At 56.0% G+C, this 22,967-nt stretch overlaps 1 protein-coding gene across 1 annotated transcript in view; it reads left to right on the top strand.

The window, feature by feature from the left end:
- The window catches only part of NGEF (neuronal guanine nucleotide exchange factor), a 43,864-nt gene that overhangs the window by 17,049 nt on the left and 3,848 nt on the right, over positions 1-22,967 (top strand). The window contains 8 exon segments of the mRNA XM_036858595.1: positions 11,490-11,650; positions 12,925-13,077; positions 14,379-14,444; positions 14,446-14,497; positions 17,364-17,438; positions 19,598-19,687; positions 21,891-22,054; positions 22,526-22,681. Of these exon segments, the coding sequence (XP_036714490.1) occupies positions 11,490-11,650; positions 12,925-13,077; positions 14,379-14,444; positions 14,446-14,497; positions 17,364-17,438; positions 19,598-19,687; positions 21,891-22,054; positions 22,526-22,681 (917 nt within the window).

Raw genomic sequence — 22,967 nt, 5'->3', positions numbered from 1 at the left:
CCTTTTGGTGGGCCTGAGTCTTAATCAGTCACTGAAGAATCAGGATTTAAGAATAAAATTGTATGTTTTCCACCTCCTTTTTAAAGTAAAAATTAGGCAGCTGAAATTGCAAAGCGTTGTCTTAGATGTCGTGTAGGATTTTCTTGGTTTACTTTTTGTTTTTTAACTTACTCTGAAGCGCTTGGTTCCCACCCTCCTATTTGGAATGGTTTCTCAATTACTGTTTCAGAACACAATGGTTTGAGAAAATAAGTAGACAGATATTCAAATTACAAAGTTAGGAAGGGGGCAGCTGGGGAAGGGTCTGGTGTTCAAATGGGGGAGGTGGGAACAGTCACTGCAACAAACCTACAAACTCTCGCAGCAGCTGACGCTGTGAGAAACAAAGGAGAAGCTGGAGGTGCTGCCCCAGCAGCGTCCCTGGAGCAGTCGCTCCTGCCGCTGGCGTGGGTGGTGCCCCCAGATCAGATAAAGACGGACTCCACATGGTCCCTGATCTTGGGGGGCTGGCTGTGCACAGCTCGAAAAATGAGCTGGGAATCATATTTTGAGCATCTCCACGGAAACAGGGCTACATGTACACTCCTGGGGGGGTGGTCCACGCAGGCTGGCACTTGTGGTGGCACCGCCCCTACGTGCCCGAACTAGACTTCCAGCCTCGTCCCCCTGGGAACGAGGAGGGAGTGACTTCCCAGGGAGCTAGCAAGTTTGGATATAACTCACAGTCCGAGTGTGCTCAGCCTCTGAAATCAGAGTTGTATTTTTGTTGTTTTTCAACTTGTTTTCACAACTTAGAACTGAAATATACTTACATTCTTTTTCCAAAAGAAAACAGTCCATTTTAGAAGGAAATTACTTAACGGTTTTTAACATGATATACTTCTATCAGAAAATTGAATCGTGATTGTTATTTTATTTACCAACCTTCATTGAATCATATATTTCTCTCTGTAGGATAAACCCTAACAATTCAGCAAATTAATCCCGAATTCAGAGGGGGCAGGGCTCTTTGCCCCATGCTTTAAGGCGGACAGGAGCCATCACCCAAAATATCAGATAGCTCCCCTTCTATTTGATTTAGAAAGCAAGCACCTATACCTACTTTAGCAAAGTGACAGTATTACCATGTGTCATTTTTAAAGTAAATCTTTTGGATAAATAATTTATGCACCTGATATAAAGTTGAAACAGAGCAAACAGAATTACAGCGAAAATAGTTTCCCCCACCAACCCCTGGCCCTCAGGGCCAGTATGTGCGTGCTTGTGCATGCGTGCGTGTGTGTGTATGTTACACAAATGGTAAACTCTATGTACACTGCTGTGTGCCTTGCTTTTTTTTTTTTTACTTAGCAAAATATTTTGACAGTATTTCCAGATCAGCCCAGAGTTCCCCATTCTTTTTTTTCTTTTCTTTTCTTACTTTTTTTTTTCTAGCTTTATGGACCTCCATTGTTTATGATGTTCCATAATTTATTTAACCAGTCCCCTGTTGACGGACTGCAACTAGATACGTTGTGTATCAAGGATGTTCATTGCAGCGTTATTTATAGTAATAAAAGACAGAGCTGTACGATGGAATACTATGGGAACTGCGAAGTGGAACTGTTGGGTTAAAGGTTACATACTTTTTAAATTTTGAGAAGATATTGCCAAGTTGTCTTCATACTTCAGCTGTATGAGAGGGTGCTGGTTCCCTATCACCAGTGTGGTACAGCATCCAATGAGTTTATCTTGACCAGTGTGCAAGATCATAAATGATACTGTGTTGTGGTTTTACTTTGCATTTCTCTTGTTGTGAATGAGGCTGGGCATCTTTTCAAGCATGTGTCTTTTAAAATTTATGTCTATTTTCGTGTGTACTTTTTTGTAAGTTATCTTATTAACCAGGTCATCTTGAGAAAACGTCGCAATTGGCTTGTGATGTGTGTGAGCTTGCCAAGGCTTGGGTTTGGGCAGCTGGTGGTGTGGAGGCGCACCGGGCCCCCCAGGGCCTGCATGCCAACTCACATTTAATGTGTGATCCCTAGTTCCACAGCCACCCCGGGACTAAGTTGTCATCACCCTGGGTGACGCTGAGGCCCCGTGGCCCCCGTGGAGGCCCCTGGTCTTGGCACTTCTTGCATTTCCCGCACTGACTAGAGACCACGCTGCAGCAGAGCCTGGGCTCTGGAATCCGACTCCATCGTAATTATTCGAGGATGAGAGAGGGGCTCTAGAGGCTGCTTCTTAACTCAAAGCCTTTTCGGAGTCACTTCTGTCCATCCTAATGCCTCTGGGGTATGAATTACTCTTCTAGCCGCGGAAGTGAGGAGAGCTTTGCGCATGGACAGTAGGATCACGTGGGAAGCAAGGTCTGGCAGAGCGAGGGTGCAGACCCACCCAGGGTGGCCGCTGCTGGCAGCAGAAGGGCTCAAGGCCCAAAGCAGAGGGCAGGCGCAGCCTCTGGCGGAGGACGCCGCTCCCCGGCTCCTGCTGACACCCCCAGAGGAGAGCGGAGGCAGCTCGCCTGAGTGGCTGGGGCAGCCTCAGGCCCTCGGGGGCCGCGGGTTTGTCTTTGGGGTCTGTGGTCTGCACAGGGGCTGAGCATCTTAAGCACAAGGCTCAGCCTACAGCCAGCCCAGGTGGTCGTAACTCCCACCAGCACAAGGGCACAGAGCCTGCGCTGTGACGTCCCATGGCCTCCAAGGCAGCCTGAGCCCAAGGAGGGACCCCCCCATCCTCCCACCAAACCCCTCGGCATTCTGGCCCAGCTTTCTCTCCATCTCCTCCCACCCTCCAGGCACTAACAGCGAAGTCCGGCATCGGGCAGGTGCCCTAACGCTTAGCACTCAAGGTGATAAGTGCGAAAGAAAGGTACCCGGGGAGGGTTTGGGGCTGGGGGCCCCCAGCCCTGGCACCAGGGGTCCTCAGACTCTGCCATGCCTCAGAACGACCTGGGGATCTTGTTAAAGGACAGGTTATGCGGGGGGCTGGGGAGGTTCCTGGGAATCTGCATTTTCACAAACACCTGTGGTCGCAGGACCAGGCTGAGAAATGCTGGGGTTTTTTTTTCCTTTTTGCCTGGCTAAGTCTTATTGGCTCTTTGACTCTGACAGCCCCTTCCGGAAGCCTTCTCTGGCTGCCTGCCTCCCCATCTCCCCCTGCCATGGCAAAGCCCCCTCCCACTGCACCGTGGGCATCACTGCAGAGCTGTCATTGGCTGTGCCCAAGCCGCCGCCTCCCTGGTGTGTCTGTGTCCTTCTGTGTCCCCAGCATCAAGCCGAGCCACTACCTGGAGGTGGCTCTGGGCACATGTCTGTGGAATGAGTGAGGTGGGGAGGGCAGGACAGCATCACGGACCCCAGCCCCCCAGCAGTTGTGGTCTCCTGAGCCGGCGACCTCCCAGGGGCAGGGATCAGCTCTTGGTCATCTCGAGAATCCCCAGTGCCCGCAGCCCCCAGCCCCCAGCTCTTGGGAGGTGCTCAGTAAACATTTGGAGTTTCCTGTGTGCTGCACCGAGGCCAGGCCTTTCAGGAAGCCACCTGGTAAAGGAGATGGGACATCGGACATTCAGGCCAGCAGGAGCCAGGAAAGGAGGACGAACGACGGGCACAGCTAACAGTGTCCTTGTAAAGAGACACAGACGGCCCCGAGGAGGACAGGTCTGGGAGCCGAGCCTTTGGGTGGAAGTTGTGAGTCGTGGCACGACTCATCCGCCTGTACGACCCATCGACCCGACGCCAGGCCTGGTTCGCATTTGAGCACTGGTTTAAAGGTTTTCTCTTAACAAACGTATTATCAAGCACCTACTTGAAAGCACCATGTAAAGCTAAAAAGATGGTTAAGAACCTGGAAAGAGCCTAGGGTGGGAAGGAAGGGGCTTCTGCGTAACTAACAGCAGACCAAGACCGACCTGCAAGGAGAGGGGCTACCAGCCTGGCGCCACTGCAGGCCCGCAGGCTCACGGGAAAGCCTGGGCATTTCTGTGGAAGGGCGTCTCTAGCAGAGTGGTCAAGACACAGAGCCCTGAGGTCAGAAGGATGGGGTGCGAACCTTGGTTTTGCCACTCACCGGCTGTGTGGCCTCGGCCCTCTCATCCACACAGTGGGGACAGTTGGGTGACCTCCAGGATTGTAGTGAGGACGGAGGGAGGTGACACATTGGAAGTACTCAGCATTACACCAGGCACGGGTTAGGAGTTGGACAAATGGCAGCTGTTACTATTATTTGCCCGCTGGTGCCATTTATCGCTGATAACCCTGCATAGACAAGGTGGAGAGAACAAGGACATTTATGGCCACTATTTTTTTTTAATTTATTTATTTATTTTCGGCTGTGTTGGGTCTTCGTTTCTGTGCGAGGGCTTTCTCTAGTTGCGGCAAGCGGGGGCCACTCTTTTTTTTTTTTTTTTTTTTTTTTTTAAAATTTATTTATTTATTTTTGGCTGTGTTGGGTCTTCGTTTCTGTGCGAGGGCTTTCTCTAGTTGTGGCAATTGGGGGCCACTCTTCATCGCGGTGCACGGGCCTCTCACTATCGCGGCCTCTCTTGTGGAGCACAGGCTCCAGACGTGCAGGCTCAGTAGTTGTGGCTCACGGGCCAGTTGCTTCGCGGCATGTGGGATCTTCCCAGACCAGGACTCGAACCTGTGTCCCCTGCATTGGCAGGCAGATTCTCAACCACTGCGCCACCAGGGAAGCCCGGGGGCCACTCTTCATCGCGGTGCGCGGGCCTCTCACTGTCACGGCCTCTCCTGTTGCGGAGCACAGGCTCCAGACGCACAGGCTCAGTAGTTGTGGCTCACGGGCTTAGTTGCTCTGCGGCATGTGGGATCTTCCCAGACCAGGGCTCAAACCCGTGTCCCCTGCATTGGCAGGCGGATTCTTAACCACTGCGCCACCAGGGAAGCCCCTTATGGCCACTATTTACCAATGAAGTGTCACACCCATCAATGTGTCTCAGACAGGAAGATATTGACTAAGAGAGAAATGTAGCCAAGAGTTTCCTGGATTTGGAGAGAAAGTGATGCCCAAACTGGCAAAGGGGCATCGGGGAGTGCTCAGCAGATCTTGCAAAACAGCCTTTTTCTCCCCAGTGTGATTTTTTGGAATCAGTACATGCTGTTTTACAGAATATTGATGAACAGCCACCATTCTGGTCTGAACCTCCCCAGTGACCTGGGAGCCTCCTGCAGAGAATGTCTCCTTTCTCTGGACTCTGGTCCCAGGCCTCATTTACAGCAGTTTGGAATAATGTCTAGCGTTGCCTTGTTCCTTGAGGGATGTGTGTCCTGTGTCAGGAGGGGCCCCCCGCCCTCGCCTGCAGACCATGATCTGGTCAGATGGGTGGTGAAGGCAGCATGGACTGAATGTCCAGCCCGGAGGATGGAGAGGGACAGAGTTCTTGGAGTTGGATGGGAAAGCAGGTGGTGCCTTAGCCAGCTTGGGCTGCCATAACAGAATACCTCAGACTGGGTGGCTAACCCACATACATTTATTCTCATAGTTCTGGGGGCTGGAAGTCCAAGATCAAGGTGCTGGCAGAGTTGGTTTCTGGTGAGGCCTCCCTCCTCGGTTTGCAGGTGGCCACCTTCTCACTGTGTCCTCACATGGTCTTTCCTCTGTGTATGTGCATCCCTTACACAGAGGTGTGAGGTGTCTGTTGCTCTTCTTGTAAGTTCACCAGTCATATTGGATTAGGGGCCCACCCTTATGAGTGCATTAACTGTAATTACCTCTTCAAAGGCCCCATCTCCAAATGCAGTCACATTGGGGGTTAGGACTTCAACATATGAATTTTGGGGGACACAATTCAGTCCATAACAGGTGGGAAAACGCAGGCTACCTGACAAGATCCTTTCTGTACATCTGCTCAGACAAGAGCTTAGTCCCGGCCACTGCAGACAATCTGTCCTGAAAAGAACCTGGGATGCAGGCAGAGGTGAAGGTGCCTCCTGGGACCCTTAGGGGTAAGGGGATGCTTTTGCTTCCTGGCTCTGCCAATGACACACCAGGCAACAACAGTAGTGAAGGGAGGTGGTGGGTAGCGTCTGTCCTCGGTCAGCCCGCTTTTGTCTCTGACCCCTGGTGACTCAGGCCACGCAACAGCGTCATAATAAAGGTTATGGCATCAAAGACCGCCGTGAAGCATTGACACCAAGGTCAGGAAGCCGAAACCAATCCAAATCAGGATAGAATGACCACATACGGAGTCCACAGAGAATCCTGAATTGTAAGAAGGAGACGGTGCAGGTAAAGAACAAGGCAAAGGACTGTTCAGCCTTGAGCTTTGCTGATGCTGTAAGAAGGAAGGACCCATACCAATGCGGACATCAGGGTGGAGTGTGGAGGCTGATGATGTGAGCTGCCTGCCCGGACCATGAGGACCCGCGTGGAAAATGAGATGCCACAGGCTGAACTGTCTTAGATCACAGGAAATTGTGGGTCAGTAAACTGAGTTCTTAACGGACAGCGCTCTTTGTGGGTTAGGGGCTGTTTTTTTCCCTTTTTTGATCAGAAGCAGACTTTTCTTGGTGTCCTGGCTTCCTCTTTCATCCCCTTGCTGATGGGTCAGGGGTCTCTTCTGTTTCTTCAAATGCACTGCTTGACTAGGGTGGTCCAGGTGGGCCTGACTCAGGGCCACTCCGGTCCCAAGGCTGCGTGAGGGCCCTGAACCCAAACAGCACCGAGGCCTGGGCTGCATCGGGAGAGGGGTCCTGGTTCTGTGCGTCTATGGGGCATCTTCTGTTCCGTGGGGTGCGGGGCTGGCCTGGGGTCTGCAGGCTCAGAAGTTTCTGGACTCCCCCAGGGAGGGGGAGATGCTCACCGACCAAAGGTGAACCCTGTCAGCTCATGAGACTCTGTGGCGATGGTCTCAGCTGCAACTCCAGCGATTTCTCTGATACGTTGTTTCCTTTTTTTGGAGAAAAATCTAAGTTTACTGAGAAAAATATAATCCAGTTCTTCCCAAGCCTGTGGGGAGACAGGCATGGCTTCTCATCCACAGGCCGGCGGGGGAAGCGGCGAGAACACGTGCGGAGCGCAGGAGCATCGAGCAGCCCCGGGGACTCCGGAACGCAAGGCTGTGTGGTTCTGGTCCACACGGCGGCCAGCAGGGTGGACTTAAGACTGTACACAGAAGCCTGCTCTGCCCCCACGTGACCCCTCTAGTGGCCTGGCCGCCAGGGCCCCTCCCCCAGCTTCCTCTCCACCACCCCCTCTCCCACCTCCACCTGGTGTCCACCCCCCTGCTCTGAACGGGTCATACTTTGGGACTCAGACCCAATGTCACCTCCTGGTACAGGCCCTCCTTGACCCCTCTGGCTGGAGCTCCATCCGTGAAGCACTTGAGGTCCTGTGAAGACGACACACAGATGTCGGATGGATTACGACCCCAGACATCTGTCTGCCAGGTGCTTTGAGATGGGCCGGCTCCAGCTGGGCCTTTCCTCTGGGGGCTGTGGTCCTCGTCCTGCACACGTGGAAACTGAGGCTCAGTGGGATGAAGCCATTCTCTGGCTGACTCCAAGGCCGAAGCCTTGACAGCTCTGCTCCTCAGCGGCCTGTGGTGGACACCAGGCCCAACACAGCCCTCCCTGGCTGCAAAACCACCTGGACTGGCCCCTCGAAGAAAGGTCCAGAGCTGACCAGCTCTTACCCTTGGCAAAGAACCCAGGAGGGAGTTGGGCTGAGTAGTAGCGGGGTTGGAAAAAACCCAGGAAGCATATCATGACTGTTGGCAGATACCAAGCAGAATAATCCAGCACTAAGCACCGATGGGAGACCAAGCTGTGATCGGGTCAGTCTAACCGAGCTCCCGAGGGTAACGGTCCTGCGTGAGCCCTGCAACCCGACGGTGGGCAATGCGGGGCCTTAGCCAGCCCGGCCGCAGAGCAGCGGCTGCTTTCACCAAGGAGGGATTCTCTGCAGTAAGTAACTCACGCGCATACACTGACATATACGCACTCACGCACACACAGTCACACGCGTACATACACACTCTTGTGCTCACACACACACACACACTGACACATACGCACTCACGCACTCACGCACACACAGTCACACGCGTACATACACACTCATGTGCTCACACACGCCTCTTCCCGTCTGCTCGCAGCATCCCTCACACCCAGCGGGATGCATTTTACTCCCGTCTGCTCTGCCTTCACAGGGAGTTTGCTGTGTTCACGGAGGAGGAGTGCCGGGTGCCTGGACCAGTGCCCGTCAGCGTTTGCGGACGAATGAATGAACGAATGAGTGGATGAGTGAGCAGGCCCTGGATCCCTGTCGGCTCCACACTCAGTGCAAAGGCTTGAATGACTGAGAGTAAAAATGATATTGATGAGGAAAAGACGACCATACTGATGTGGCAAGTAATTTGACCAATAAAATAAAGACAAACACCCTGGAAAACAAAAATCCACGGATGACTAATCGCCTATAAACGGAGAAAGAGGCGGTGAGTTTGTGGTGAATGGGCACAGCCGGGATCAAGGAGCAGTGATTCAGGCCCAACGCCCGCTGCGTGTCAGCGGCTGAGAGGCCCGCCTGCCACTGCCCGGCGGCCCCCGACCCCCCGTCCTCCCGGCAATCAGGATGGTGGTGCTGTCGGGGCTCTGGGCGCCTTTCCCGCGTGTGATCCCACAGCTGTGCCTCACAGGCGTTGCTCAGGGCGACGTGGCTTAGCAGACACGCCTTATCTGCGGGGCTGCGTCCTGGGCATGGTGGTGTTTTCCTCTCTTGGTATCTGCAACACTCATCTGTCTCAGTTTGGGGTCTTTTGTTTTGTTTCTTTTAGTTATATTTGCTTAGAACTTGCAAGCTGTAATGGCCTGACATTTTCTTAAGAAACTTAAATTTAGCAGCAGGAAAGTGATTTGTTTTCAACATCTGTAACAGAGATGCTTCCAGGAACTTCCTGCCCAGCGTGGTCTCAGCCTTGCCAGGCAGGGCTTGGCTGGACGTTGGCAGGACAGAGGGTGGGGCCTTCCGTGCTGAGGCCTCAGCTCTGCCGTGAGTGAGGCCAGCGGGATGTGCCTTGTGTGGTTTCGTATCTTTAAGCAGACCAAGCATCTGTGACCTGGGGACAGTTACAGAGAGGGCGCCAGCTCGTTTCAGTGCCTCGTCTCACTGTCTTGAGTGAGGCACAGACACTAGGGGACCGGTGGGCTCTCCTCTGATGGTGGCCCACGGTCTGTCATTTGTGGGCCACCCTGGAGTGAGCTCTGTGTGAACTTTCTCAGTGGTGCTGGGCAGTTTTATGCTGTTAAGCATCCCCAACTTACAAATATGTCGCTTATTTTAAAGTACTTTGCCAGGTTGGCTGTCCGAGCTTTGCAGGGAAGCAGCAGAATGGCTGCCCAGCAGGCCAGGCCACCTGCAGCGCCGTCGAATCCCCGCTCTGCCTGCGTCTACGTCGGCAGGGGTGGGTACTGGTGGGCAGAGCCCAGAACTTGGAAAAACCTTGGGTTGAATCTTCCACCCTCCAGCAGTAACTTTGGGGCATGACTTAACCTCTGCATCTGTTTCCTTTTAGTGAAATGCGAACTTCTGTATGTCCTTCCTGGGGGACCAGTGAGGATGGAACGAGAAAGCGCCTTGTGTGTTTGGAACACATGCTGGTTCTCCCTCCCTCTTCCCTTCCCTGTCTCCCTTCCTGCCACCATCCTTCCTAGCCCCGGGAGCGCTAGCTTTCGTGGCCAGAGCCTGGAGCCCTGCCTGGGTCAGGGTTCTGGCCAGTGGGAGGATGGAGGAGCCCAAAGGGAGTGAGATGTGGGGTGGTCGGGACGGTGGGAAGGGACCAGGGCCCTCTACGCTCGTCGCTGTCCCATCTCCCAGCCCTCCTCTGTCTGTCTGTGTTTGTTTCCTGGGGCTGCAGTAACAAATTACCACAAACTGGGTGGTAATTTACTCTCCCCCAGTTGTAGAGGCCAGAAGCCTGAAATCAGCATGTTGGCAGTTCTGCCTCTTTCCGCTTCCGGTGGCTCCAGGTGTTCCTTGGCTTGAAGCAGCATCACTCCAGTCTCTTCCTGTGTCCTCACCTGGCCTTCTTCCCTGTGTGTCTGCCAGGTCTCCCTCTGCATCTCTCCTATAAGAACACCTGTCATTGGATTTAGACCCTCCATCCAGGATGGTCTCCTCACCTTGACATCCTTCACTTATATCCACAAAGACCCTTTTGCCAAATAGGTTCACATTCACAGGTGCTGGAGCTTAGCATGTGGACACAGCTTTGGGTGGACGCACAATTCATCCCACTACACTGTCCCTTCTGGGCAGCCACTGTGGGCCCAGACCTGAACCCACCCTAAGCTGAGGAACAGCAGAGAGAGACGGGGGAGAGGAAGGTGAGGGTGGTCCCAGGGTGGTCTCAGGAAGGGTCATGGGTTTGCTTGAGAGCAAGGAAGGAGGGTGAACCAGCAACTACTGCCCTCGCTTCACAGATGACACGTGAGGGAACAGAGGTCCGGTTACTTTGCTGTTTCATAGGCTCAATAATCACGTGATAAGCATGATAGAGAATGAAGGCGCCTCCTAAAAGCTTATCAGATTATGGATTTCTTTCTCTGTCTTCTTTTTCAAAATGAAAATTGCTTTATCGATTATATTATAAAATAAGACCATGAAAGAAACGATATATGCTCATTCTTCAATTTTTAGACAATTGAAAGGGTAAAAAGAAAAGAGTAAAAGTCACCCCCTACTGACACCTGTGGTTGACATTATGGCCTGTTTCCTTCCAGACATTTTTCTGGGTGTGTAGAAGTGGGGTTCCTTCTACTGCTGACTCTCTCACCCATTCCGCAGCAGGAAACAGTCCTGAGTCACCCTTAGCAGCTGTCGGGAACCCAACGGATGGCTGGCCCCTCGTGTTTGACCTTGTTCCGTACTTGGACACGAGGCTATCTCCGGCTTCACTATTGTGAGCGGGGCAAGCGGTCTTGGCCGCGGATGGCAGCGCCCTTGCCAACGCAGACCCCGACAGCAGTCTTCTTTCACTTTTTTTTTTTTTTTTTTTGGCTGTGTTGGGTCTTCGCCTTTGTGCGAGGGCTTTCTCCAGTTGTGGCAAGCGGGGGCCACTCTTCATCGCGGTGCGCGGGCCTGTCACTATTGCGGCCTCTCTTGTTGCGGAGCACAGGCTCCAGACGCGCAGACTCAGTAGTTGTAGCTCACGGGGCTAGTTGCTCCGCGGCATGTGGGATCTTCCCAGACCAGGGCTCGAACCCGTGTCCCCCGCATTGGCAGGCAGATTCTCAACCACTGCGCCACCAGGGAAGCCCCTCTTTCACTTTTAAAACCTTTGCATCTGGGGACTTCCCTGGCGGTCCAGTGGTTAGGACTCGGCCCTTTCACTGCAGGGGGCACAGGTTTGATTCCTGGTCGGGGAACTAAGATCCCGCAAGCCGTGCATGGCGGCCAAAAAACTAAAATAAAATCAAACCTTTGCATCTGTCTGAGAGCGGGGGGAGACGAGTCCTGGGTGCTGACCACTGGCCCTCCTCACGTCCCAGGCCATGTTCGAGCTGGTGACTTCCGAGGCCTCCTACTACAAAAGCCTGAACCTGCTGGTGTCCCACTTCATGGAGAACGAGCGCCTGAAGAAGATCCTGCACCCGTCCGAGGCGCACATCCTCTTCTCCAACGTGCTGGACGTCATGGCCGTCAGCGAGCGGTGAGCCTCCACCCTGGTCCTCGTGGGGCCCCTTCCTGTCCCTCCTCCTCGCCTGGGGCACGTCCGGGGCTGGTGGCACTGCCTGTTACTCTGGCTTCTCTGCTTTTGTATGTTTGAAATTTTCTGTAATAAGATATAACTAAATACATAAATCCAAAGATCTCCCAGCAGCGAGGCCCGTCGCACCCCCCTGGACAGGACTGCTGCCTGCAGGTCCCTCCCGGCCACGCAGGTGCTCCGTGTGTCTCCCACAGTCAGGCACATCGGTGGCGGGTGTCACGACCTGGTCCGGGGGTGTCTGTGTGAGCTGCTCTTTATCCTGATGTCACAAGGCCCTGGCTTGGTGCGTGCGGGGCCCGAGACCCTCTGAGGGCCAACGCGGAGCGCGGTCCTGGATTTACACTTTCTCTTCTCCGGTTGCGTGGTGTTTGCAAGAGTGTGTGGAGGTGGCGATTGGGACTGTACTTATATTTTGCCTAAAGAAGGATGGGATGAGCTTAAGTGGAGGAGGAATAGACATCTATTGACTGATTATTGCAAAGAAGAAATGAACTCCAGTCATTCTGTTAGGATAAAAGATCCATTTACCCTTTTCACTGTAGCCTGGGGAGGTTTGCAGCTAAAAGTGCAGAACTCAGCTTTTATCAGCTGGTCCGACCCCGCCTGTTCAGATGTGAAGAAATAGCACGCGGGCAGCAGCAAACCCACACCCGTGTGCGGCTCTCCATGGACCCTCCTGAGTCGGTCCCCCTCCACATGGACACCCCACCTTCCCGTTTGCAGCCCCCAGATCCTCGTGGCAGCCCCCCACCCGGTAGGCTCAGGAAGGCGAGAGCTGACTGAGACCAGAGCAGCCTCGGAGACCCCTCGGTCTCTGCCGCTCACCCCCACTGGGGGAGGAGTGTCTATTTATTTTTGTATTTATTTATATTTTATTATGGAAAACCCTAAACATGCAGAAGTAGAGACACCAGTGTAGCGAGCCCACGCTTCAGCATCTAGGTTCACCCACGGGATCATTCTGAAGCAGACCCCCGTCGTCATCTCACTTCATCTGTAAACGCACCAGCATGGATGTGAAAGTTGAGGTCTCTCCCTTTGAAAAACGCTCCTAATGTCACTACCCACCTAAAAAACTGAACAAGTAATCCCGCGATGTGACGGAATGTGCCCCCCTGGCTGGGACCGCCTCCTGTCGTGTTGGTTGGTTTGGTGGAGGCACGCCCCGGGTCTCTGCCGCCAGCCGCCCCTAAGCCAGCCACTGCCCGCCGCAGGTTTCTCTTGGAGCTGGAGCGCCGGATGGAGGAGAACATCGTCATCTCGGACGTGTGCGACATCGTGTACCTCTACGCCGCCGACCACTTCTCCGTCTACATCACCTACGTCAGCAACCAGACCTACCAGGAGAGGACCTACAAGCAGCTGCTGTGAGTAGGGCTGGGCGGCGGGGCCATCGCGCAGGCGTGGCCCCGGCGGCCCCCTCCTCTTGTGCTGACACTGAGCTGTGCTCCCTGGGTCTCTGCTTTCCCAGGACAGCGTCCAACTCCGGCACGTTCTGGGGCTTTTGGTGTCACTAGGGAAATGTTGACCCCGGGACAGTCAGCCGTGGCGCCCACTGGACCTGTGTCCAGATGGCCGTGCAGAGCTCTGTGAGGTTTAGAAAAGGGAGCTTGAGGCCAAGAGGACAACTCGAGGCCCAAGACGGCAGGAAAGTGGTTTGAAGCTAGAGACAAAGGCAGGGGTTGGGGGGAGGGAGTCTTTTTGGTGGTTCTCCAGCAAAGCGCTTGAATTTACTAATCTGCCCATTTTGTAAACTTTCTTGGGGTTTCCGTCGATGAGAGAGTTTTTTCATTAACTTGCCTCTTTTGAATCCTTCACATTTCTGTACCACGTTTCAACCACAGTTTAACCAGTGATATGTTCTTAGCACACTCATGGGCACCAAAGGACTCTCCGAGTAGTGACCTCTGGACGTTATGCTTCGTTGGGTCTTTCCATCAGCCGTGTAGTTCACTGGGAATGTTTTAAAGTTTGAGTATTCAGGGGTTTTGGGTGTTTTACATTTGGGGGTTTGAACTGGGATTTGAGGGAATCGGGATGCCAGTTTTGAGGACGAACATTGAGAAGACAATCACACAGGAGAGTAGGATTCTAGATGTTGCAGTGCCCAGGGGTCCACTGGTGTGGCCCGTGAGAGCAGACTCTCGGGGCTGAGTGCCGTGTCCCTAGTGACATGGGCAGTCCAGGGCCTGCGTCTGATCTCCAGCAGTGGTTCCCACTACTCAGCCCCATCTGCAGACGAGACATCCCCACCTGGGCAGGAGTAGCACAGGTTCTCCCTGCAGCCGTCTCCAGCCCTCTGCTGCTGCTGTCATTACGTGGGTTTACCTTGCCACCGTTTCCTGCCGGGTAAATCATCGAATCCTGCGTCTGATTCATAGTCTTGGCCACGCAAGGAATTCTTGCCCTCCCACACACAGCATATTTTGCTAAGTCTTCATGGGCCTGGCGTGTGAAGTCACTATTGTTATTTGACTTGTACAATAACAGTTTATTTTCCATTTTTTTTTTTTTTTTAAAAAAAGAGAAGGGAAGAAATCGACGCGTTTTCTGTGCTTGGGGGCTCTCTGGTTCTTAGGAGGCTGAGGATGGGGAGGAACCCCCTCCGATTTGCGCCTCCCACGAGCCAGAGACCTACTCTCTTGTCTGTGTCCCCAGCCAGGAGAAGGCAGGCCTTTCGGGAGCTGATCGCGCAGCTGGAGCTGGACCCCAAGTGCAGGGGCTGCCCCTCTCCTCCTCCTCATCCTGCCTTTCCAGAGGATCACGCGCCTCAAGCTGTTGGTCCAGGTACCGGCCTCTCTCCCCTGACGCACACTTCTCCTGCTGCAGGCTGTTTCCTTTGGTCATTCCAGGCTGGCTTTCCATTTCCAGAAGTCCATTTGTTCCACAAATCCTAATTAAGCTCCTACTGTGTGCCAAGCAGTGGGGGACTCAGCCCCTGCTTCCACAGAGCCACATTCTGGGGGAGGGTGGGGAGAGATCGACACACACACACACACACACACACACAACCAGGAAGTGGTCATGGCTGAGGGCAGTGAAACAGAGTGACATGATGGTGGTGACTGCCTGCCCACTGCCAGTTGGGGGATCAGGAAAGACTCTCGGATGAGTGACATTTAAGCTAGGACTTGGCTGACAGGGAGGAGCTATTCACCTGACAGGGAGCTGCTTATGCAAAGGCCCCGGGGCAGCAAGGTTCACAGACGGGGCGGCCAGCGGTGAGCTGGGGGAACATGATGGGAATGAGTGGGCAGATATGGGCAGAGGCTGATCAGGGGCCTAAGGAGCCACGTAGGACATTGGGTTCTATCCTCAGTGTGATGGGGAGTCATTCCATCTAGCTGACGCTGCTAAGAGCTCAAAGCAGCTGCCGTGTGGAGGGTGTCGGCAGGAGGGCAAGAGTGGAAATGGGAGAAGGGGTTAAGGAGCAACTCAAGAAAGAAAGGTGGGTTCGTGGAGGTTGGGGTGGGAGATCCTGGGGGGAAATCAGTGGACTGAGCTGTGCGCTTGCTACTGTGGAGAGAAAGGGAAGGAGACTCTTTGGTTTGAGCAGCTCAGGTGCTGGTGCTGTTTCCCGAGACGGGGAGGGCGGGGTTCAGTGTTGGACCAGCTGAGCTTGGGAGGACTTTGAGCCGTTGCATATCCAAGTTTAAAGTCAAAGGGAGAAGTCAGGGTGCGAGGCCTCGGCATCAAGGTGGTATTTAATAGGAGAGACCACCAAGGATGGAGAGAAAGGGGTCCCAAGACCCAGCCTCGGGACATCGTGCCCGAGAAGGAACGCGGCGAGGGAAGAGGCAGGCCAAGAGAGCTGGAGACGGGGGAGCCTGCAGAGGGTGAGATTTCCCGAAAGGGGGTCTGCAAGAGTCAAGCAAGACAGGGCGGAGAGCCCTTGTGCCTGCCGCGTGCTGGTGGGTAGAGGGAACCCCCGGGCCACCAGGCAGATGAAGTGGGTGGTGTGGATCCGGCTGTGGCTCAGAAAGGAATGGGCTGAGATGGTGACCTGTGACCCACAGTTAGGGGAGGTCAGAGGTCAAACAGGCGGGAGGCCAAAGGCCATGGGCAGCTAGTTCCACGGGAGAAGGGCAGTATCGGAAAGGAGAGGTCGGAGCCTGGGAGGAAGGGGCTCTCGGAGGCCTAGGACCAAAGAAACCCGAGTCAAAAGAAGTCCAGACAGGGGGCAGTGGGGGGAGGTCCATGGCACGGTGGGAGATCAGCTGGGACCAGCCCAAGTCATAGGACACCGCGACTGAAGGAGTTGCATGTGAATTTTTTAAACTTGGAAACAATGAAACAGAAGACAGTAACATTTCCTAATTATGCAGAGAAAAAAATTTATAGGAAAAGAGTATATAGTGATATATTAAAAATCTTAACTTTTGGATGATAAAAACCAACAAAACTAAGATCAAGACCTATCTTAATGTCGCGAGGAGAACGGTGGCATGGGGTGGAGGGTACGGGCAGGGGGACTGAGGTTCAGAGGCAGCGTGTCCGTGGGGTGAACGTGGGCGGGGTGCTCCAGGTAGACCCGCCAGGTACCGCAGAAGGTAGGGAGGGGCCACCAGAGAGGAGGCCAGCGTGGAGGGCTCGTGCACCAGGCTGAAGAAGCCACGCCATCCTCTGCCTGAGGCCAGGAGCAGGACCTGGTCAGATGGGGTTTCATCCCAATGAGAAGAGGTGGAGCCTGAGCCATCCTGTTGGCTGGGAGCTGGATTTGGGAGCCGGGGGATGGTTACGGGCAGGGTTGGTGACCCCACGTTGGTGGTGGGGGAGGGTAAGGAGGCATCGGAGCCGACTGCGTGTGTCTGGCTTGGCTGGCAGGCAGAGGCGGGGCAGGTGACCGCACAGGGGAGGCTGGGGGCCTGCAGCTGGGGGACGTCCAGAGGCGGGAGGGATCTGGGTCTGGCCTGGAGCTCAGGAGAGAGTGGAAAGGATGCCCAGCACCCTGGTGTCTGGGTGGCAGCAGGTGGCTGGGGACGTTCGTGCCACCACATGGGGCAGCTGGGGGCAGGTGAGCTGTGCTCAGACGCACCCAATCCTCTTCATGGAATGAGAGCAGATCAGAAATACGGGCACGGGGAGAACAGTGAGGCAGAAACCAGTGCAAACACTGTAATCTATAGGCGAAACTCAAGAAAATCCAGCTGCTGGAAAAAAGACATCTTTATCAATAAGACCCGAGTTAACGAAGCCTCGGGGTCGCTGCTACTTGGCTTCAGACGGCAGCCCCACTGACGCTGCAAGCATTGCACCCGCCTCGGGGACAGCCAGCCCTGAGCCACCCTTCCCTCACCGTCGGACCTCACCCTCCCCCTTCCCCACCGCACTTGGCTGCCCCCTTTGCTTCGGTCTTCGCTGTAAGGAGACTGGGGCTCGGGTTTGGCCCTCGTAGTTAGTCCTCATGCAGACCTTGACTTGTGGTTATCACCTTAGAGCCGGGCAAGGCTTGTGTGCGATGCTCGGCCCTCAGCTGTTGGAAGGTTCTCCCGCCCTCAGTCCGTAACTGGTGGGGCTCTTCGCTCCCGGCTGTTGCAGCAACACGAGGCTGTTTGGACCAGTGCAGCAGGGAGGCTGCCACTGCCAAAGGGGGCGGAGAGGGGAGCAATGGCTGTACCTGACGAAACTAAATGCAGACTTTGCCTGTGCTCAGAACATCCTGAAGAGGGTGGAAGAGAGGTCTGAGCGGGAAGGCACTGCCTTGGATGCCCACAAGGAGCTGGAGCTGGTGAGTTGTGCCTCCTCTTCCCACATTTCCCGGTCAGCTGTCTTCCTCCTCTAGACCCGCCTTCCCGTCCTGCCCCCTCCTGTGCCCGTGTGTCTCTGGAAGATGCAAATTCATTTTAATAGTTGGCAATCCAGAGAAGTCACCGGGTCCAAACAATAAGTCGGGTGGGCTTCCTTCTCACCCCAGGCTGCTGACGTGCGGGGTGGACCAGGCCGGCCGGGCGCTCTTGACCTGCAGACATGTTCATGGACCCTCCCGCCAACCCCCGCTCTGTGGCCACCCACAGGCCCAGGCACTCCCCGCAGCAGCCCTTGGAGGCCCCACGCTTGTCCTTACCTGTTTCCAGTGTCAAAAGCCATGGCTCTTGCCTCCCTTGCCGCGCTCTGAGGCCGGCTCTGGCTCTTCTTGGGCCCTGATGCAGCTCTGCCCTGTGCGCCTCTCCGACCCCCCGATCCCGCCTCTCCCGGCCCTCGAGCTGCACCTCTCCTGTCCCCGCGAGAGGACTCCCCGGCCCTGCCAAGCCTGGGCCCTTCCAGCCCAGGAGTGGAGAAGGCATCTCCGCTCCTGATCCTCGGAGAGAAGAGGTGCCTCCTGGAAGCTGCTGGCAGAGCAGGGGCTGTGCGGGAGGGGTCAGTGAACGTGTCGGTTCCCACGTGTTTGTCTTAAAGCAGCGCTGTCTCGTGTGTTTGGCTCCAGTGTGTCCGCTGGAGCTGCGAGCCCACTCCTGGCAGCCGTGCAGGGGCCACTCTTTGGTGCTGGTGACCCTGAAACGGACTAGAGCCTGGTGTTGGGAAGTCCTTTCCACTTAGTGTACCAGTGGCAGCAGCTTAGTAAAAGGACAAGCCCCAGTGGGCGTCAGGTGGTGGTTCTAAGCCATGGTGAGCCACATGGAGCCATGAGGACTTCGTAGCTTAATGCAGTCTTTTCCCCCCCAGGGGCCTCTCCTTGCATCCCTCACTCAGGCCAGTTGGCCTCCAAAATCCTTCTGGCGATTATACCCTTTGTATACTGGGAAAAACAGCACTCCCCTCCCAGCCTAGTTGGGGAAAGGCTGGAGCCTCGAGCAGGCTGGTCAGGGAGGGTCAGTGACCTGCCAGCCAGGCTGTATCTCTCGGGACCCTCTGCCCACCCCTGGAACGCACACACCTGATCAGGTGGGAGCTTCATTCTGGCCCCCACTGGGCAGCCGGCCACACTGGGCCCCAGGGGGTCTCAGGGCACCGGCAAGTGTTTTCTGTTTTCAAGTTCTTTTCTGTTTTCATCTCCTTTTCATTTCCCAGGTATACGCTTGCTTCTCATTATTTATCTTTTTTAATAAAGGTGGGTTTTTTCCCTTAATTTTTAAAAATGATGCTGAATGCAAACAAGTCCACAAACTGTTCATAAGCAAAAAGAAGATGGTAGAGATCAGCAGTTCTCCCACACCCCACTGCCAGCATGCTGGCGCCTGCCCTTCCAGACCCCTTTCCAAACAGACGCCTGCACACACAACTGTATTCTTTGCAGATGGCCTTGTGGTTTATGAGCTGGCCTTTCCCTCCATTTTAGTGCATGTAAAATTATTGCACTTCTTCATGATTTCAGAGTACAGGGTTATGTGGATTGATGAGCGTTAATCAACCCCTGTTGACGGACATTTAGGTTGAGGACAGTTTTTCTCGCTCTGAACGCCACTGCAGGGGACATCCTAGTACGCACGTCTTTGGGCTTGTTCCTAGATGCTGAGTGCCTGCTGGGTGCCGGGCCCTGTTCTAGATCCTGTGCAGATATCGTCTCTCGGAATGAGTCCCCGGAAGTCCCAGAAAATGTGGTTTCATTCGGCCCCTTGGTACCTGGGTTGCCTCCCAGGACGGTGGGGGGACTCTGTGCTCCCCCCACAGTGTGTGACGGATCCTGACCCCCAGACCTTGGGCATTTCCAGTCTGACAGATGAGAAAGGACGTCTTCTGGTCGAAATTTGCTCTCTTAGGTGACATGAGGGGTCGGCATCGATTTACGTGTTCTCTGGAGTTCACGTCCCAGCAAAGACAAGGCCCTGATTTTCTACACTGGAACTGAGACCCAGTTGAGACGGACCAGCTGTGGCCTGAGTGGGCCGAAGGAAGTGGCCAGAGACAGCTGGCTGCGGGTGGCCTGATGTGTCCTCCTTCTCATCCCAGGTGGTAAAAGCATGCAATGAGGGCGTCAGGAAAATGAGCCGCACGGAGCAAATGATCAGCATTCAGAAGAAGATGGAGTTTAAGATCAAGGTGAGCCCAGGCCCAGCCACATGTCCCCGCCCCAGCCCGGCTGTCCTGGAGCATTGGTCACTGGCCGGGCTCGCTGAATGGCCGCCCTTGGGTCTCAGCACAGTATCACCTCCACCGAGGCCTTCCCTGACCCCTTAGCTGAAGGCCCCACCTGCCCCCAGTCACCGGGCCATCACATTGGCCTAGACCAGGGGTCCCCAACCCCCGGGCCGCAGACCGGTAAGGGTCTGCAGTCTGTTAGGAACCGGGCCGCAGAGCAGGAGGTGAGCGGTGGGCGAGTGAGCGGAGCTTCATCTGCTGCTCCCCATGGCTCCCCACGGCTCCCCACGGCTCCCCATGGCTCCCCATCTCTCCCCATGGTTCCCCATCGCTCCCCATCGCTCCCCATCGCTCCCCATCGCTCCCCATCGCTCCCCATCGCTCCCCACGGCTCCCCATGGCTCCCCATGGCTCCCCATGGCTCCCCATCGCTCCCCATGGCTCCCCATCGCTCCCCATGGCTCCCCATCTCTCCCCATGGCTCCCCATGGCTCCCCATCTCTCCCCATGGCTCCCCATCTCTCCCCATGGCTCCCCATCGCTCCCCATGGCTCCCCATCTCTCCCCATGGCTCCCCATGGCTCCCCATCTCTCCCCATGGCTCCCCATGGCTCCCCATCTCTCCCCATGGCTCCCCATGGCTCCCCATCTCCCCCATGGCTCCCCATGGCTCCCCATCTCTCCCCATGGCTCCCCATGGCTCCCCATCTCTCCCCATGGCTCCCCATGGCTCCCCATCTCTCCCATCACTCCCCATGGCTCCCCATGGCTCCCCATCTCTCTCCATGGCTCCCCATGGCTCCCCATCTCTCCCCATCGCTCCCCATCGCTCCCCATGGCTCCCCATCGCTCCCCATGGCTCCCCATGGCTCCCATCTCTCCCATCTCTCCCCATGGCTCCCTATCTCCCCCATGGCTCCCCATCTCTCCCCATCACTCCCCATGGCTCCCCATGGCTCCCCATCTCTCCCCATGGCTCCCCATGGCTCCCCATCTCTCCCCATGGCTCCCCATGGCTCCCCATCGCTCCCCATGGCTCCCCATGGCTCCCCATCTCTCCCCATGGCTCCCCATGGCTCCCCATCTCTCCCCATCTCTCCCCATGGCTCCCCATGGCTCCCCATGGCTCCCCGTCTCTCCCCATCGCTCCCCATGGCTCCCCATGGCTCCCCGTCGCTCCCCATCGCTCCCCATCGCTCGCACTACCGCCTGAGCCATCCCACCACCCACCCCCATCTATAGAAAAGTTGTCTTCCGTGAAACCGGCCCCTGGTGCCAAAACGGTTGGGGACCGCTGGCCTAGACTGTCTCCTGCAGGGAGTCAGGAGCTGCCTGCTCTCACTTACTGGCTGTGTGACCTTGTACAGTCAGCTCACATGAAGAATGTGACATGGACTGCTCCAGGGATTCTTAAATGTGGGCAATTTGAAAATCTGACACAAGCTACCGACCTTTCCCCCAACTTTGTGTAAAGCTTCAGGCATTAGTGACCCTAAGGGCCCCGAGGGCTTGGGTTTCTGGGGTTTTGGGCACATGAGTGCGCGGTACCTGCCGAGGGTCCCTGAGGTCATGCTGGGTTTGGGAGCTGAGCCCCAGCTGAGGATGCAGACCTCCAGGCCCCCCACGTAGCTCCACCTGTGGGCCGCGTGCTGGGTGCTGGGTGCCTGCCCCGGAGCCACAGTGTGGAGACCTGCCGGCCCAGTCTCCTCGCCCTGTGGGACCCAGTTCTCCCCTCTCTCCTGTGAACTTGGCCTCTCCTCTGATCCTGAATCACACAGGCTGAGCCTAGTAGGAGGTTGACAACACACATACACACACAGAGGCACCCACGTGTACACACTCACATGTTAGTACAGACACATACAGGACACATGGACACACTTAGACGTGAGCACACATACATAAAAGCACACGCAGATACATAGACAACAGACAGACACACACCTGCCCACTCAGGCACACGTGCGCATGCACACACACACGCCCTTCCCATGTTTGCCCAGCACCCGTCCGTCCCTCCCGCCAGCACCACGCGTGTCCTGGGCCCAGCGCGGGCCTCACACACCATTACTCGCGGTCATCACTCCAGTCAGAGCGCGAGGGGAGCCTGGGGCGGGGGGCGCGGAGGGGCACAGCCGTTCTGATGCCGTCCCCCCTCACGCAGTCAGTGCCCATCATCTCCCACTCCCGCTGGCTGCTGAAGCAGGGCGAGCTGCAGCAGATGTCAGGCCCCAAGACATCCCGGACCCTGCGGACCAAGAAACTCTTCCGGGAAATTTACCTCTTCCTCTTCAACGACCTGCTGGTGATCTGCCGGCAGATTCCGGGGTGAGCGGCAGGCAGGAGGATGGGGGGGTCGCCACGGCCTGGGGGCGGCAGGCGCGGTGGTGGGATGTTGCCCAGGCTCTGGATCCGCTTTGAAGGCCTGCTCCGTTCTGGTCCAGCCTTGGGCCTTCGGGCAGGTGTATTTCAACGCCCTGAGCTTCCGTTTCCCCTCCTGTCTAGTGGGGGCTGTACCCCTAAGGACGGGGAGAGTCCAGCTCAGTGCCTGACGCCTGGGGCGGGCTCGGCAGAGCGGCCACTGCCGTGTCATGGGTGCTGACCCCTCGTCCGCCATCCACACTGTGGAGGGCGGGGGCCGGCGGTGAGGGGGACCGGCGGTCAGGTGGGGGGCTTCCGGAAGGAGGTGAGGAGTGGCAGCAGTGGGGCCGGCCCCGCTGGCCAGGGTAGAGCGTTTCCTGGAAATCCGAGCCGCCGCCTCGGGACTGACCTGCCTCTGCTGCCACCCTCGGTCCCCAGAGACAAGTACCAGGTGTTTGACTCGGCCCCGCGGGGCCTGCTGCGAGTGGAGGAGCTGGAGGACCAGGGCCAGACGCTGGCCAACGTCTTCATCCTGCGGCTGCTCGAGAATGCGGACGACCGGGAGGCCACCTACATGCTGAAGGCGTCCGCTCAGTGAGTGCCCGGTGCCCCCGCCACCTGCCCGGGCGGGGCGAGGCCCCCGCCGCCGGCCCAGCGGGGCGAGGCTCCTGTCACCTGCCCGGGTGGAGCGAGGCTCCAGGCTCGGCACACCGCCCGCCCTGTTCCTGTCCTTCCTCCCCCTAGGCCCTGCCGGGAGGGCTCCTGTGCAGTGTTAGCGTCAGGGTGCGGGGTGAGCATGTTGCTGTGTGTGTGTGTGTGTGTGTGTGTGTGTGTGTGTGTGTGTCAGGCTCTGGGTGGGCCCCTCTGTTCTGACGAGTTG

This window comes from Balaenoptera musculus, chromosome 7 (genome assembly GCF_009873245.2).
Source record: "Balaenoptera musculus isolate JJ_BM4_2016_0621 chromosome 7, mBalMus1.pri.v3, whole genome shotgun sequence".
Lineage (NCBI taxonomy): Eukaryota > Metazoa > Chordata > Mammalia > Artiodactyla > Balaenopteridae > Balaenoptera > Balaenoptera musculus.
This window is presented reverse-complemented; position numbering and strand designations above follow the sequence as displayed.